Raw genomic sequence first — 15,704 nt, 5'->3', positions numbered from 1 at the left:
GGGTCAGCTGGGTGTCAACAAAACTCGGGGTTTATTTTACGGATTAGGGCGCTCAGACTATCAAAATATGTTTCTTATTACTAATTCTTTATCCCGATATTCTACAATACTATATGGAATATGTGAAATACCATAAAAGTTATAACGTTAACGTTATAGTTTTGCACATACAGTTTACACATTTCAATCATGAACAAATGATCGATGTTTAAACAGATTAGGGTTCTAGAAGTACACAAATCATGCTTTCTACATCCCTCTTCTTGGAAAAAATATGGAGAATTGTAAAATATTTTAAAAGTCTAAGTTTTACACACGTATCTAGTACGAACAGGTGACATTTGGAAGTTTACTTATGCGCATGGCATGACGGGACTTTTTTTTACGGACATGCGTATTAGATACCTAACCGCCATCTTTGATTTGGCCAGTTTTGATGTTTGTATTTTTTCCGTCCAAGTTTTTCTTCAATTTGTGCCGTTTTAAGTGAGATATGAGTCTGTCTTTGAGGTGAGAGCATCTTTAGATATTGTAGATGTAGAAGAACTACCACAGTGTGCTAAACTATTTGGTTTTGTGTGAAAATTGGACACGGTTTTTTACGAGGCGATGTTTGGGGAGGGGGGCATCAGCAAACAAGTGGCCCTTTGTTGATCTTGATACATAGTAACGTTGCGTATTTTTATCTATTCTCTGAAAGGATAGAGAGTATCTGTTTTGCAGTTGATTGATTTTAGTATTTAAACAGTTTTATCCCTAATTTTGATCATATGGAGTCTAGTCATTGCGTGATTATTACGTTATACCCCAGCAAGCGATATGTTTTGAATTTGAGTTTAAATTTTTGTCCTACTGTCAGTCCCTACAAAATGTAACATCCTCAGTTCTGCCACTATTGTGTGTTTAACTAGAAGGGCCACAAAGCAGTATGGGGGTAGGGGTGAAGTCTGCCATCTTTAATTGCCATGTTGTAGTTGTTTTTCGGGTACTGTCAGAGCATTGCCAAACAAAAGATTTGATTCGCCAAAATATATTACTCAAGCAACTGGATAAGATTTTGAAGTTGCTTGAGTAATATATTTTGGCGTATCTTATTACCTGGATGTCTAACCTTCATCAACGTATCAAAAGATTTGATTGTACATGAATTGTAGTTTGTATGCATACTGTATCATTATAATGTTATTGTTTAAACTTTATAGCTAGTCCCAAGTGTCATAATAACTAGTGTCATGTCCTAATTAAGCTGTTAAACTGCCTCAAGGCACAAAACTCTAGTTTTGTACAGTACAAGCTTTGTAAGACCTGAGTGAAAGGTTCTATCTACTGACACTGGCCATACTTGTACTACAGTAGTCTTGTCATGGTTGTCATGTCAAATAGTATATGTGTGTATTATTTTAGAAGTGGCCATTCAATCACACTATCATCATTTTATAAGATTACAGATGCTTTTCTCTCTTCTCTTGGTTATTCTTGAATCACCTGGACCAGATAACTGCCTTATCAGAGGGGAGGGGGATATTAGCTGTTTAGGGCAGTGTTCCCCCTCCCCAATTTCAGACAGACAATGATTGAAAGCTGGAGACAGCCCTGGCGTTACCCCTACCCAATCCCTGGAAGATACCATAATTTAGTATACCATCTGCAGGGGTGCTGGATATGATTGTTTGACTTGTTCCGTCCACAGATCTGACTTCGGTATGGACAAGTCCAAACGTCGGAAGCGCCGGGAACTGACCGAAGAACAGAAACAAGAAATCAAGGAGGCCTTTGAGCTGTTTGACACTGACAAGGATCATGCCATTGACTACCATGAACTCAAGGTAATGTTACAACCCTCAAGATTTAACAAAACTTGTACTGGAGAAAAATCTATAGATAACATGATTTCCAATCATATACTTAAATGTCGACAATTATAATATACGTATACTGTAAATGTAGAAATGTTTGTGGGAATTTGATTTCGCCGTAGGGAGAAAATGCAGTGTTCGCTGTTGTTTTGAGTTCGCTTTTGAAACAATAATAGTGCTTCAGTCACAATGGAATTTGGTTTTAAGTTCGCGGTAAAGAGTTCATTGCGAAAACCGCAAACATAAAACCATTTCTGCATTTACAGTATATATATATTAATTCAAGTTTAGGAGTTACTAATCATTAACTTGAATGTATACAATTATATTAAACATTGTATATGAATTTCCTTCACTGTTTTTGGTAGATCGATCATATTATGATGAATTAGATTTTGTTTTGAAAACTGACCAAGATTGCGTACTGTTCCCTTCTAGGTGGCTATGCGTGCTCTTGGGTTCGATGTAAAGAAGGCTGACGTTCTGAAGATTCTGCGGGACTACGATAGGGAAGCCACGGGGAAAATCTCTTACGAAGATTTCTCGGAAGTCAGTAAGTAAACAATATCTCTATTCGGATGTCAGAAAATGTCCGGGAAAGATATAATCTTCCGTAAACAACATAGAAATGTTGTTTTCAAAAGAGGTTGAAGAGGAACACTCTATTGTAAAAGGCCCTGCTGATTTCTGATAACACCCAGTTGATTTCTGATAACACCCAGTTGATTTCTGATAACACCCAGTTGATTTCTGATAACACCCAGTTGATTTCTGATAACACCCAGTTGATTTCTCCCAGTGACAGACATGATGCTAGACCGTGACCCCAGGGAAGAGGTCATGAAGGCATTCCGTTTGTTTGACGATGACGACTCCGGAAAGATCAGCTTGCGGAACCTGCGCCGAGTGGCGCGGGAACTCGGTGAGAACATGACGGACGAGGAGCTGAGAGCCATGATTGATGAGTTTGACAAGGATGGGGACGGTGAAAGTAAGTTACAGCCTTTATTTTTACTGTGTTTGGATATAATTATCTCTTCTGGTCATCTCATAAATGCCCTCAAAAACACTGCCTTTTCTGGTGAAAACATTTTCTCCTAAAGTTGATGATAGAAACAGCCCCCTCATAACACAACACATGGCCCACTTGCAACAACTGCTGCCCATTCAATACCTTTTGATTTTGGTGCCATTATTGCTGTGACAGGTGTTTGACGTGTCAGATGATTGCAAACTGGGACTATGGCTAATCAGACCAACTTGGACCAACACCTTTGTATACTGTATCTCTAAATGTTCCCTCTCTATTTTCACAGTCAATGAAGAAGAGTTCCATGCCATCATGACTGGAGACACGTAAACCCAACTCATCAAACAAGTCAACTATCATCACATCACGTCTGTTGTGTCATACAGTCTTCCTATAACTTAAACTCGAAATCAAACATCTTCTGTAACAACCATTCTTATTTATTCTGCTATCCCCTCTTCAGTAAGATATTATAAGCTCTACCTCTTCAATAAAAAAACATCTGTTTTTCTGTCACAACTTTTTGGAGATGTCCAAAGCTTGATTTACCATATTCCTGTAAAACCATACTTAAAGGAATGAAAAATAATTGCTGAAGTTTAATATGATGCCTTTGATGGTGGTCTTTTAGGTCACCATTATAGATCTACACCTCTCAAACCCTGTCAAGATTTACATTGATAAGTATATGATCAAGAATTTGAGATGTACACATGTCTGAAGAGATGTAAACTATCGTTCCATTTAGGGCTGTTCCATCCAAATGTTTCACAGGGCGTAAGAAAATATTTAGAAATCAACAACTCATACATAGAAAGATTGCAAAGGTGAGAGAATATACCAGACCACCCCTTTGTGAGACTTCTAAGTGGAACAGTCCTATATTTAGCAGCTTGGATATTTTGATATTAATGTGAGGTATGTGGTAGGCTAGAAACACTGGTATTTAACCTTCTCACTGCTAAAATACAAATGTACATGTACGAGTAGACTTTTCATTAGTAATCTCTATTGGTTATCACATCAGGCAGTAGTATGAAGGTTATATATCATGTAATTACTTATATATGTATTTTGATGTTTTTTACTAATGAGTTGTAAGAAGTATTTGGAAGGTTTCTATTTGTTTTTTCTCATTTCGTAATGCGCTATGTAATCCTGAGATATCCAGCTCTTTTGTGTGATTTGGATCCATGAATTACATGCTAAATCTGACATAGTCTCAACAGTAAATACAGCCAAACCTGTAGTGGAGTAATTACCACTCAAGGGACTTGAGTTGAAGACAATCGTCACAGTATACAGGTGGTCACTATAGTTAGGATTCTTAATGCTTGAGTCAGTGGTAAAAATTATCTAATCGGTGGCCACTAAAATATGGCCACAATAGCTAGGTTGCTTTTATTCAGAGATGGTGACTAGTTGCACAGGTTTGACTGTATTTCATTATGCTATGCAAGTTATGTGACTAGCCATACACATTTTTAAGATACATGTAGTATGTTTGGACACCAAGCTTCTTAGTAATCTAACTGTTTATGTACATTTGTATGGTAGAAACTTAACAAAGTACTGACTGAAAATTTAGTCAGTTTCCTCTGTGATGAACAGAAATAGCTAACTAGAGTAAGATCCTGTATAGTCTACATTCACAATAATTAACTTTGCACAAAACTTTCTAGTATAGCTTTTTATATGTTTTTCTTCTGAGCAATTTCGTTACTACTACCTATTACAAAAATAAATACTCATAATATGGTATACCAATGGTCATGTCTAATTATTTAGAATATTTGTAGTATGAATGAGAATGATTTACATGTAGTTATTAAAGGTGATTATGGTCACATTCATCTTAAGATTTATTGTTATAGGATTTTGAGCCAGACTTTTACAAGTGACCATCAAAAATTATCAATGACATCCATGTCAACATCTACATGATACCAGTAGTACTTGCAACAGCTTAGTGATATGTTATCTATAATACATTGTATCTTCTACAAGCCAAGTAAAAGTAACTAGACTTTGAAACTACACTTGATATACAATTTGCACACAACAGATACGTTGGTTTCCTATAAATTCACTCAAAAAGATGAAGCAAAAAATATCACACTTCTTTGAGTCTTACAATATTTAAATACATAAAGCAGAGAAGTTGCTTGCAGTCTGATTTTAACAATGAATTCCTGATTTTATTTTCTCTCCGGCCGCCGTAGGTGAAGTTCACAGTCAAACTTGACGTAGACGTTGCCGTCCTCTTGCTTTACTTCGTATGTTTGTTGCTGAAAAACAACAGCATGCATCTTTGAACAAAGGATAAACTAAACGTTGTCCAAGGATAACAATGGTTAAACAATGATGGAGCTAATACATGTGTAGATTTCCATCCATGCAGGTACATGTCAACAAACTTTACACATTGGGTAAAGTTAGGGTTTCTCGAAAAAATTAGGAAAACCTCATACCTTCGACAAATGATTTTATCCTTTACAACTGACGCATTCGAACAATTTCTAATAGGTTATGCAAAGAAGGTTCTCATTTGTATACATCATATCACTTGATGATCTTCTTTATCAAATAACACATGACGTCCAACGTGTGAAAGGCTCATATTGTCTATACCAACTTGTGAATATGGTTTTTAAAGGACACACAATACTTTTCGTCGGAGCTGATTCTCCTTCCCAGAGCTTAAAAGAGTAATGCACCCAGGTGGCACCAACACCTCATATTCCTACTCACTAAATTAGAAAAACGGGGAAGAAAGAAACGCCAAACGGGATCAGCTGGTCTCTGCGGGACATCCGATTGCAAGTCTATTAAAAGGGGAAGTCGAAAAGCGAAGGTGTCCTAGATATTAATGAAAATGCCATTTATAAGACGCCGACCGTGTTTTGTCTCAGAAACTCAGGGCGGAGTGATGATGTACAGAGGTAGCTATATTAGAGTGGTGTTGGTAATTCTCCACGTAACAAGCCGCTGTGTTGGAAGAAATCGGAATCCTGGATCCGACTTGAACGTTACAAACCAGGCTGGTGACAAGCCCAGCAATTCAACAGTGCGGATCCGGAATGGTTCGTCTGAAAACTGTACTTTTGCGGCTATAAACAACAGCTCTGATTTAGGAGAAAATATCACTTCAAACGCTCAGGAATGTCTGCAAGAGGAGGCACCATCTTCCTTCCCTCTTCAACAGTTCGTCTCTACCGAGTCTCTGGTCATCATAGGCATCACTATATTTCTGGGCGTTTGGTCGGTTGTGGCAAACAGCCTCCCACTAGCAGCCATCGTCAAGTATGAACATCTCCACACGCCCGCCTACATCCTCATGGCTAATCTGGCCGCAAGCGACGTTTTGGCCGGCATAAGCTTCATGATCGGCGGTATCTCGAATGTGTACGTTGTAGCAACGGAGACCGTCCCCTCTGATTTCATGTTAAGTTTCCGCTTCTTCTTAATCCTACTCTCTGGAATGTCCTCCGCCTACGGTCTCATGGCGCTAACGGCGGAGCGCTACTGGTTCATCGTGCACGGGATGAGCTACGTCAGCAACGTCACCAACGACAAGTGCAAGGTCGTGATCGTTGTCGTGTGGGTGTGGTCACTGCTCCTGGCTATGCTGCCCCTCTTCGACCAGCGATGCACAGGGCGTTTCGACGAGGCGTGTGTCCCGTTAGGTGCAGGGTTGTTTAAGAAATACGTGATCGTTGCCGTCGTGTTTGTTTTCATCCCGATGGTGGCAATCTTCCTCTTCAACCTGGGTATCTTCTGGTGCCTGTGGAAGCACGTGAGCGCCATCGCAGCACAAGAAGCCGCTGTGGGTGCCCAGCCGAGCGTCAACAGAAAATCCGCCATCACAATCGTCATCATCACCATCGTGTTCCTGGTGGGATGGATGCCGTTCTTCGTCAAACTGGCTGAGCTTTCAACAGACATGGTTTCCGTGTACAGAAGGATGGTCTTCATCATCTTGAACTCTGCAATCAACCCGGTTATCTACGGGTTTCGTCTGAAGGAGGTTCGTCGCGGGGTTGCACGGCTCTTCGTGTGTGAATAATATTAATCAGTAGCGGAGACAGACACCTAGCAGACTTGAATGTCTAGATATATTACATTTACACGTATCTCTACCTCTTGCATGGTCAGAGTGAGAATAGGAGAGCGAGCGAGAGATTGGACCTTGAGGCCGGGCGCGACGGTCTAACATCCACGTAGGCTGCATGAGAGGTTGAGACGTTTCGTTTTGAAAAGTGTTCTAGTTTCGGTAACTCGCGCTCCCAAGCAACATTTTGGTGAGTTCAATTGCATTTCCCCCTTGCTCTGTCAATCGGCAATTGTGAATCTGAAATTGCATTTGTAGGGTGTAATTTGTGACCAAGAGTTGGTCCCGTTTTGTTCATGCACTTTGTATTAATGCACTGTGTGTTGATTGGAAAGCCCGGTTAAGTGAAATATGTTATGTTAATGTACTTTTTTGCTGATGTATACGACTCGAAGGAAATAAACAGCGTTAGCGTGACAATCGTACCTCGTTGGTCTTGTGATTGCACCTGCACCAAAGAAAGCCACCAAAGAGAATTTTCTTCACCAACCAACTTATCAAATATCATAAAGATCCATCCACATCTTATCGAGTAGATTTATACTATTCACAGAGACATAAACAGATCCGAAACATAACCTTCTTTGCGATGGTAAACAATGGGGAATTTGAACCTTGGATGCCCCAACAGTTAAAGACGCTACTGAACAAACACACAGCCGACAAGTAAACCTTACCTGTAGACCTGACTCTGACTTCCCCGTGGAGATATCGAACTCGTAAAAATGTAGCGGACAGACCACCGTGTAACAGCCGTTCAACTCTTCAATGTCTCCCTGGTCCAATGGTCCTTCTGAAAAGAACCACAACTTGAAGCACCAGCTGTTAGGAAAACAGAGGGACTGATTCAAAATTGTACCAAAGATCGTAACATATGCATGGATGCTTATGCATTTTTCAACATCTTCTGGCCATACCACGATAAACCCACAATAGTACTAGTGATCAAGTGAACAGTCCCTTCCGTTACATTATACCCGTAGGACAAAACGGTCAGTCCCTATATATCGTGCAGGCGTTATCTAAGATGATTACTATGAGCACAAACTGATAAAGTCGTGTCGTGTTTTATGCTGATTTGCATTATCTAGTAATTCCAGGGTGCTTTATGTTGATTTGCATATGTTGCGCCGTTTATCATTTCCATGACGCTTCGTGTTCATTTGTATATAGCGTTATATATTAATTCCAGGAAGTTTGACCTTTATTACGTTGATTTTTTTGAAGCCTCATTCCTCTATTCCATGAAGCTATATATGCACATAGCGTCACCTTTGAAATCCAGGCTTTATGTGATCTTATGTTGATTTCATGATGGCGATATTTTGGACGTCCAGGAACCCGGCCTATCTGATAAATTTCATGTCGCTTCAAAATGAATTCTCGAAACTCTTCGACTGATCATGGCCTAGAGAATTCAAAATTAAAGCGATAAAATCCTGCCTTCCGATCCGACTTCCTTGACTCCATATTTTTGGTCACACAATTCATTTTCTTAAGAGCATATTCCCTTGCGACCCTTGATGACCCCTTGATCAATCTTTGATGGCATGCGTGCTTCCTAACATCTTAATACCCTTCCGTGATTTTCATGAATAAAACCCCAGCAATTTACAGATGTACACATGTTGCCGCACGCACACGGTTACAGCCCTATGTTCCGAAATCCCTATGTTCCGAAATCCCTATGTTCCGAAGTCCCTATGTTCCGAAGTCCCTATGTTCCGAAATCCCTATGTTCCGAAATCCCTATGTTCCGAAATCCAATTAGTCATTATTTACTTACTAAGTACTTCTTACAACGAACGGTAAAAGAAAGAACACTTTAGTGACTTCAGTAACGATGGTATAGGAGAAAATCGCATTATTTTGTGTGTATCCAAATTATTAATACGCTGCGTGTGTAAGGACACCGTCCTCCGTCAGAAAATCCAACTCCTTAGTTTTTTTGGTATTGTTATTCTTGAATACAATCGATGTCGACACCTTTCGCATATATTGTTCACATCAAAAACTTGTTTGGTCTTGTTTGTCAAGATTCAAGTCGGTCTTTCTAAGTTTATACAAGCGTCATTCATGTCATACTTTTTCTGCAAACTATTCCTGCGACTAAAAGCCGAAAACCTCAAAAGAATATGTATTGGCGGTCCAGCCATCGATCAATTCCATTTCTATCGGGATACATAAAAGATAAACTTGAAAAATGAAACGTATTTCCACCGCTGTAATTTCCGTACACAAGCCGACTCAAGCAGCCGAGGACGCCATGTTGAAGTCATGAACATGCCCGCATGTTCTGAGCTCTGATTGGCTCAACTTATATAACCTGTGCTCTGATTGGTTGATTGAAAAAGCGTTAGTGTTTCACGTGATCAAGATGGCGCGAGTCTTTCACAACAGTTTGTAAGTTGTAGCAAAAGCTACCCACGTTAACCGCGTTTTGGAACAATTAAAGCAGTTTTTCGCGGCCTTCGTTTCGATATCGATGAAAATGTATTCTGCCTCTTCTGCAGACAACATTCGCTTAATTTTCTCGGCATGGAAACAAAATTAAATGCATGTAAATAAATCGTATATGCGTGGCAGGAAACTTCCGCAAGCTCTCCTCGGCGTAAATGTTGCCGCATAAAACATACCTTTACTCAACAATTTTGCCTCTCCCAATGCGGAAATAGCGTTTAAGAGGGTTCGAAATATCAAAATTTTACCTTGCGCTACCGAAAAAAATGATAACACCCGTTTGCTCAAAAACCTCGCGAACTGCTGTCTTGCTAAGTTTCGCGAAATTAAGTGCTCGCGAACATAATAGACTTACAGTATACGAAGAAAAATTTTCAGCGCGGATTGAGGTCATGAATATGCGATGTATATGTGTGATGGAACATTCACTTGGATTTCGGAACATAGGGACTTCGGAACATAGGGATTTCGGAACATAGGGATTTCGGAACATAGGGATTTCGGAACATAGGGATTTCGGAACATAGGGCGGTCACCGCACGCACACAGCAGGGCCATATGGAAATAGCCTTTGCCTGTGGCTACGTATCTAATTCGGTGTGTTTTACCGGGCCCACTCTGCTAAATTGACCCGTTTCTGTCAGTCTGTCTTAGATAGAGTTTAGCAGCCACCGTATAGTTTTGCCGCCATCCGTAGAGCTAACTACCCCGCGGGCGGGCTAATCTGTGGCATCTGTCTGGGCGGGCGGGCATCATTCCCAGGGTTTGCGGAAAAAGCTGGGCTGTCTACCTGGCCTGGCTAGCTGGCCTGTCTACCTGGCCTGTCTACCACGTCAGGCTAGCAACCCAAAAACTCAGAAACTCAGAAACCCCCATTCATATCCCCACAAATTGTGAGGCCCCAGTGCAGCCGTGCCCCCTAGCGGAACGTTTCCAAAGCACACCCATTACTCTGGGCGCGGCACAGCACACGCCGATCGTCATTCGAAACCGCGATTTTCGTCCCCTCTTCTTGATTCCTACGAAGTTTACATGAATTGCTTCATCGTCTGAAAACGAACCTGTTGTTACCATCTCATGATTCTATCGCCCTTTGTTTATGCTATCCAAAGGAACTCTCGAAAACTGCATTACCGAAGTCACAGACGTCGCCGATCGCCATCTTACTTCACGTGACCATGTTCTTCAAGCTTGCTTCACTGGAGGGCGCTGTTTCAGTTGCCTCTGAACGCGGACCGGCGTATGTACCACATGGCTGACAGACTAAAAATTACTGATACTTCCGGTTCATGTTTACCGTCTGCTTTGAAACAACAGCTTTTTATGTAGCAAAGTTTAACCCAGGCAGGGCGCTGTGCCTGCAGGCCGTATGTTGTTCCAATTAGTACGTCCGCCGGGGACGTCCCAGGACAGCTGTCCCAGGATGTGCACCAGGTCACCCCCCGGTCACCACGCCAGAAAGCCTGGGCGAGGCCCCGCCTTCTTGTCACTGAACTGAAATCAATCCCATAGTTACGAAGCAACAAGTTCCTCTATAACGTCTGCGCCAATATCCAGCATTATAACGCAGACCCGCAAACCCGTATGCTTTGTAATAGTTAGGCCATGGCTGAGGCCTTTCTATGAGAAAATAGGGAAGCTTCTCCCACAATGGGCTTTCTAGACTCCGAGTGGGGGAGCTTCACTATTTTCGCATAGAAAGGCCTCAGCCATGGCCTAACTGTTTTAGAACATGGCCACATCCCCGAAGATCCTCTTTCTATCAATATGAATCAAAGATATTGTTTTCAACACATCATACTAGTATTATAAAAAAGATAAAAGGTATTATATTGAAGCAGAATGACCTGTAAACAAGCTTCGTACATGTCCTATCTGTTTTCAGAACCTGGCCACTACCACGAAGTTTCCTTTTACAATTCATCCCCGTGGTCTCAAAATATTACATACAGATTTTAAACTGGGATTTTTTAACTGTGAGTTACTAAAATGTTCCTTTCCTTTTCATTGTAGTACTGGAACTGTTTGAGTTGAGAGCATTATGTGTGTTATTTTCAAAAATCTAAAAAATGTGATTCTGATTCCCAGTTTCCCAACTGTTTATAAACTTGACTTTCCATTTCATTGTAACGATTGCTGGAATTCGTGCCTGTTAGTCTTTAAAGATTTGATTCAGTTTGATACTTTTGTTCTTGTGTGGCTGTAAGATAACAATGTCCTTATGTGAATCAAATAATGAACCCTCCCTACCCCCTGGCAGTTAGCTGACACTGTGACCCAGGTCTCACATGGCCTAACTATTACCTTTGCGCTCTGTGTGTTCTCATCTGTTGCATGGAGCAATTTCGTAATTTGCCGTACACAAATACCGTATGAGTCTCCTGCAGTTTGCTGAAAAGAAATCGGGGCACAATCTTTCCTTGCGGTCTTTGCAATATTGTTATTAGTGATTATCACAGCAAATATCTTTCCTGTTTGGTTTAATTTGACTTTGAATTCTGAACGAAAACTCCAGGCTTTTAATGCCTGCGCTACTTATGATAACGTGGATACGTCGGACTGTCAAAACGTTTTATAGAAACATATATGTATACATGGTACATGCTAGAAAGATATCGTCAATTTTGTCAACTTCTGACGTACGTCTCTCATTGTCATTCTGGTCTACTTCTGACGAAAGTCTCCCATCTTTTTTGTTTATTCATTCAACCGGCCCACAAGCTGTTATGAAATAAACGCACAGGGTTGGGGTCAGGTTTCTACGTACTTGGGATTATAGTGGCGCCAAGTTACCACATGCCAGGTAGGTACAGACTGGCAGTATACAACGGTCTACTCTTTGCCCCTGTAAATGATTACCCGTGTAATTTGAAGACATGGGAATGTTGTCACCGGCGCCTGAACCATCTGTCAACCAACACGACGGATTATATCTCCATCACAGCAAAGTTGCACGCACGCACGCACGCACAGACAGACACGTCCGTTTCAGGCACGAGTGCCATGTTTATTATCACCTTCTGGCAGAAGCTGATAATAAACATGGCACTCGTGCCTGAGACTGGTATGAAATGGACATGAAAGTGTAAGCAGACTTACATACATCAACTCTGCATTCGACCCCCCCCCCCTAGTAGTGAAGTATCCATATACATGTACTGAGGTTAATCATTTTGTATACCATTGTTTCTTGTTTTGCATGTATAGTTGTAGAAGACCATACGAAAGTCGCTGTACTTTTGTCGTGTCAATAAAGATTTCTTCTATGTATTAGATAAAACAAGGAACCCTAGGCCTGTTCACTGTCCGTTTACGTTATGTTCCGTGTAATCAGCACACTGTGAAATATACACCGATCGTGGCCACTTTCTGGACAGGGCAGGACAGATACGGCCGTATCAAGGATCAAGGATGAAGGTCATTGTCATCTCAGCGTCCAGACATTGTTTTGTCGTGCTTGTAGGTTCAACAACTCTGCATTCACCTTATTTCAATAAAAAATAAAGAGGTTAGAAACAGAACGTATTATAGTGTAACATTGTATCAGATATCAATTTATCAATAAAAAGATATACCATAGATACACCATAATCGTTGCAAGGCATGTTTATTTTCCAAAAACTTAGCCTTCTTGTTTATTAACTTTAAACGTGCGTGTTAAGATACCTATTTGGGTATTAAGATAGTTTGTTTAGATAGCCTTGTTTCAAAGCAGACGGTAAACATGGACCGGAAATGTATACATTTTTAGTCTGTCAACGTCCGCCGACAGCCACGTGGTATGAACGTTACATATTCCGGTCCGCGTCCCGCCTACAGCCGGCCCAACCGTAAGACACATGGTTCCTTTGTTTATCTAAACTGTTAGTATCGTTGTGTTCGCAACTTCACCCTGTCCCACAACTTACGCATTGAGATTCACACAAGTTGGGTTTGATACTCAATTCCGGGATGCCCCTGTAAACTGGGAGACACCGGTTAGGGAAGGGTGTCTACGCTGGAGCCGGAAGAGACGTAAAATGGTGGCTCCAAGTTAGATATTGATACAACCTGTCAACAACGATGTATTCAGAGGCAACTCTACTCTACTCTGAAACAGCGCCCTCCAGTGAAGCAAGCTTGAAGAACATGGTCACGTGAAGTAAGATGGCGATCAGCGACGTCTGCGACTTCGCTAAATGCAGTTTTCGAGAGTTCCTTTGGATAACATATTTAAAACAAAGGGCGATAGAATGGGAACAACCTGTTCGTTTTCAGACGATGAAGCAATTCATGTAAACTTCGTAGGAATCAAGAAGAGGGGACGAAAATCGCGGTTTCGAATGACGATCGGCGTGTGCTGTGCCGCGCCCAGCGTAACGGGTGTGCTTTGGAAACGTTCCGCTAGGGCCTCACAATTTGTGGGGATATGAATGGGGGTTTCTGAGTTTCTGAGTTTCTGGGTTGCTAGCCTGACGTGGTAGACAGGCCAGGTAGACAGGCCAGCTAGCCAGGCCAGGTAGACAGCCCAGCTTTTTCCGCAAACCCTCATTCCCAACCCCGCAGAGAAACCGGAGAGCTCCCGACGGTATGGTTTCCAGGTTAGCTGCTGTGCATACAACGTAATTAGTAATGTCTGCAGCAGATTTGACTCAGTATGTGCATATCCGCCAAATTTGAGCAGTTTTCACGCTTCGGTTCTTTGATAAGCGTCCTGGGGGCACCTTGATGTCAAATTAGATATTCTTGACTTGCACATTTATTCAGCAGAGAGGACTTTGTCTACGAGGGATCACACAGGAACAGCGCCGAGCGCTCTAAAGTCGAATTGCATGGCTCTTGTGAAGGTTGAACAAAATCCCATGATGAACGCGACGGCTTTGGAGAAAGCCTTCTTTAGTGCATCACGTCTATCAATGTTCTTACCACATTTATGAAGCAAAAAATAGGGCATTTTATCCCGAATTCAAGTATACAGAATGTACTCTAGCAGGGAATTCGGTCTGCCGTATATATCAATTGCAATTGGAAGCCGCGGTTGATCTAAACACATATGATATATCACAGCCGGAATATCGCAACTCCATGTGAAAGAAAGAAAAAAAAAAAACACCCAGGACTTTCACTGGTGCAAACACATAAACTGATAAAGACGGCAAGTACCAAAATGCAAGTAATTATAACTCAATATTACTATTATAAAATCATATAATAATGATAAAATTAAACTTAGAATATGATATAAAACTACTTTTGTGGGTTTAACGAGATGGCTAACGTTATATGATCACTGATCTATATCGTTACATATATATCGGCTTTTCAGAGCACACATGTGCGTGTGTTTGTGTTGTATAACAAATATACTATAGGTATAGGTGAACGTATCATGCCTACCTGCGTGCGCGCACGACGCTTCGAGCGCGTGAAACTTCTCTCCGACGTAGAACAACGCCACGTCCTGGGATCGCCCGGCTGCGGCGTACAGTCGCCGGCATTTCTGTTTCCGTAGCTGCTCCACCGTCCCGACATACCGCCATTCCGAGACGCCGGATCGTCTGCTGTTTTCCGCAGCCATGTTGGATCACCTGTAGTCACGTGACCATCAGACTATCACATTACGAGCAAAGGGGGTGTTAATACGACGGGAAAGGTTATGGCAAATTTGCATCTTGGGCCACGACAATTCAAATTCCTGGTTCTCATTGAGTTTGTGAAATTAAAACAAAAACAAAAATAAGACCAAAAGACTACTACATGTATAGTGCCCTTGGAGTCATATAGCCAACATAGCTGGCTAAATATAGGGCTTTTCATATTCACAGGCATAAAATTAAGGATGAAATATATACCCTGGGTGCCATCCGATTACTACTGGGACTCCTACTCTCACTACCCTGAAATATCAGGTAAGAGAGTGAAGGAGCACTGGTAGTAATTGGGCAGCGACCTTGCTTTTCGACTGTTGGTACATGGATCTGGGTATTTGGGGCTGGAAACATACCATAAATTGTACTTGTGATCTTTCGTTTTTAAAGATCAGAACAAAACGATGTAGTGGATCTGAGAGATAAGAAATTGAATTCATATGACAATGGGAAGAGTTTGAGTGCAACAGATGAGATAGAAAACAAAATTAAACTAAAGTTGAGAGTTGTGTGTCAATGAAAGAAACCAGAGTTTTAAATTTTTGAAAGTTTATTGGATGTTGTTGATTTTCTTGCAACAATTCATTGTCAAATGTTAGAATTATCACAATTTGGCATAA

The 15,704-nt window shown here is 41.2% G+C and overlaps 3 protein-coding genes and 1 long non-coding RNA gene across 4 annotated transcripts; 2 read left to right on the top strand and 2 right to left on the bottom strand.

The window, feature by feature from the left end:
• Positions 1–377: 377 nt before the first annotated feature.
• LOC136425004 (centrin-3) lies at positions 378–4,647 on the top strand. Its single transcript, XM_066413699.1, has 5 exons — positions 378–510; positions 1,691–1,826; positions 2,295–2,409; positions 2,656–2,847; positions 3,173–4,647. The coding sequence occupies exons 1-5, from the start codon at positions 494–496 to the stop codon at positions 3,214–3,216; spliced, it is 504 nt and encodes a 167-aa protein (XP_066269796.1). The 5' UTR covers positions 378–493; the 3' UTR covers positions 3,217–4,647.
• LOC136425005 (Rieske domain-containing protein-like) lies at positions 4,263–15,064 on the bottom strand. Its single transcript, XM_066413700.1, has 3 exons — positions 14,834–15,064; positions 7,675–7,790; positions 4,263–5,174 (listed from the first exon to the last, which is right to left on the bottom strand). Exons 1-3 carry the CDS (start codon positions 15,012–15,014, stop codon positions 5,085–5,087), a joined length of 387 nt encoding a protein of 128 aa, XP_066269797.1. The 5' UTR covers positions 15,015–15,064; the 3' UTR covers positions 4,263–5,084.
• On the top strand, positions 5,501–7,405 carry LOC136425003 (melanocortin receptor 5-like). Its single transcript, XM_066413697.1, has one exon. The coding sequence runs from the start codon at positions 5,756–5,758 to the stop codon at positions 6,950–6,952; it is 1,197 nt and encodes a 398-aa protein (XP_066269794.1). The 5' UTR covers positions 5,501–5,755; the 3' UTR covers positions 6,953–7,405.
• Positions 11,921–13,654, bottom strand: LOC136425006 (uncharacterized). Its single transcript, XR_010753958.1, has 2 exons — positions 13,366–13,654; positions 11,921–12,941 (listed from the first exon to the last, which is right to left on the bottom strand). It is a non-coding gene; the product is annotated as an uncharacterized lncRNA (long non-coding RNA).
• Positions 15,065–15,704: the final 640 nt, after the last annotated feature.

This window comes from Branchiostoma lanceolatum, chromosome 19 (assembly GCF_035083965.1).
Source record: "Branchiostoma lanceolatum isolate klBraLanc5 chromosome 19, klBraLanc5.hap2, whole genome shotgun sequence".
In the NCBI taxonomy this organism is placed as follows: Eukaryota; Metazoa; Chordata; class Leptocardii; order Amphioxiformes; family Branchiostomatidae; genus Branchiostoma; species Branchiostoma lanceolatum.
Note: the sequence above shows the minus strand (reverse complement) of the source record. Positions and strands in the feature narration are given on the sequence as shown.

Coding starts and splice junctions, on each gene's coding strand:
- LOC136425004 (XM_066413699.1), top strand. Junction 2,410..2,655: donor CGAAGATTTCTCGGAAGTCA/GTAAGTAAACAA, acceptor GATTTCTCCCAG/TGACAGACATGATGCTAGAC. Junction 2,848..3,172: donor CAAGGATGGGGACGGTGAAA/GTAAGTTACAGC, acceptor CTATTTTCACAG/TCAATGAAGAAGAGTTCCAT.
- LOC136425003 (XM_066413697.1), top strand. CDS start 5,756: ATGAAAATGCCATTTATAAGACGCCGACCGTGTTTTGTCTCAGAAACT.
- LOC136425005 (XM_066413700.1), bottom strand. CDS start 15,014: ATGGCTGCGGAAAACAGCAGACGATCCGGCGTCTCGGAATGGCGGTAT. Junction 7,791..14,833: donor AGCGTCGTGCGCGCACGCAG/GTAGGCATGATA, acceptor GGTTCTTTTCAG/AAGGACCATTGGACCAGGGA. Junction 5,175..7,674: donor AGTCAGAGTCAGGTCTACAG/GTAAGGTTTACT, acceptor GTTGTTTTTCAG/CAACAAACATACGAAGTAAA.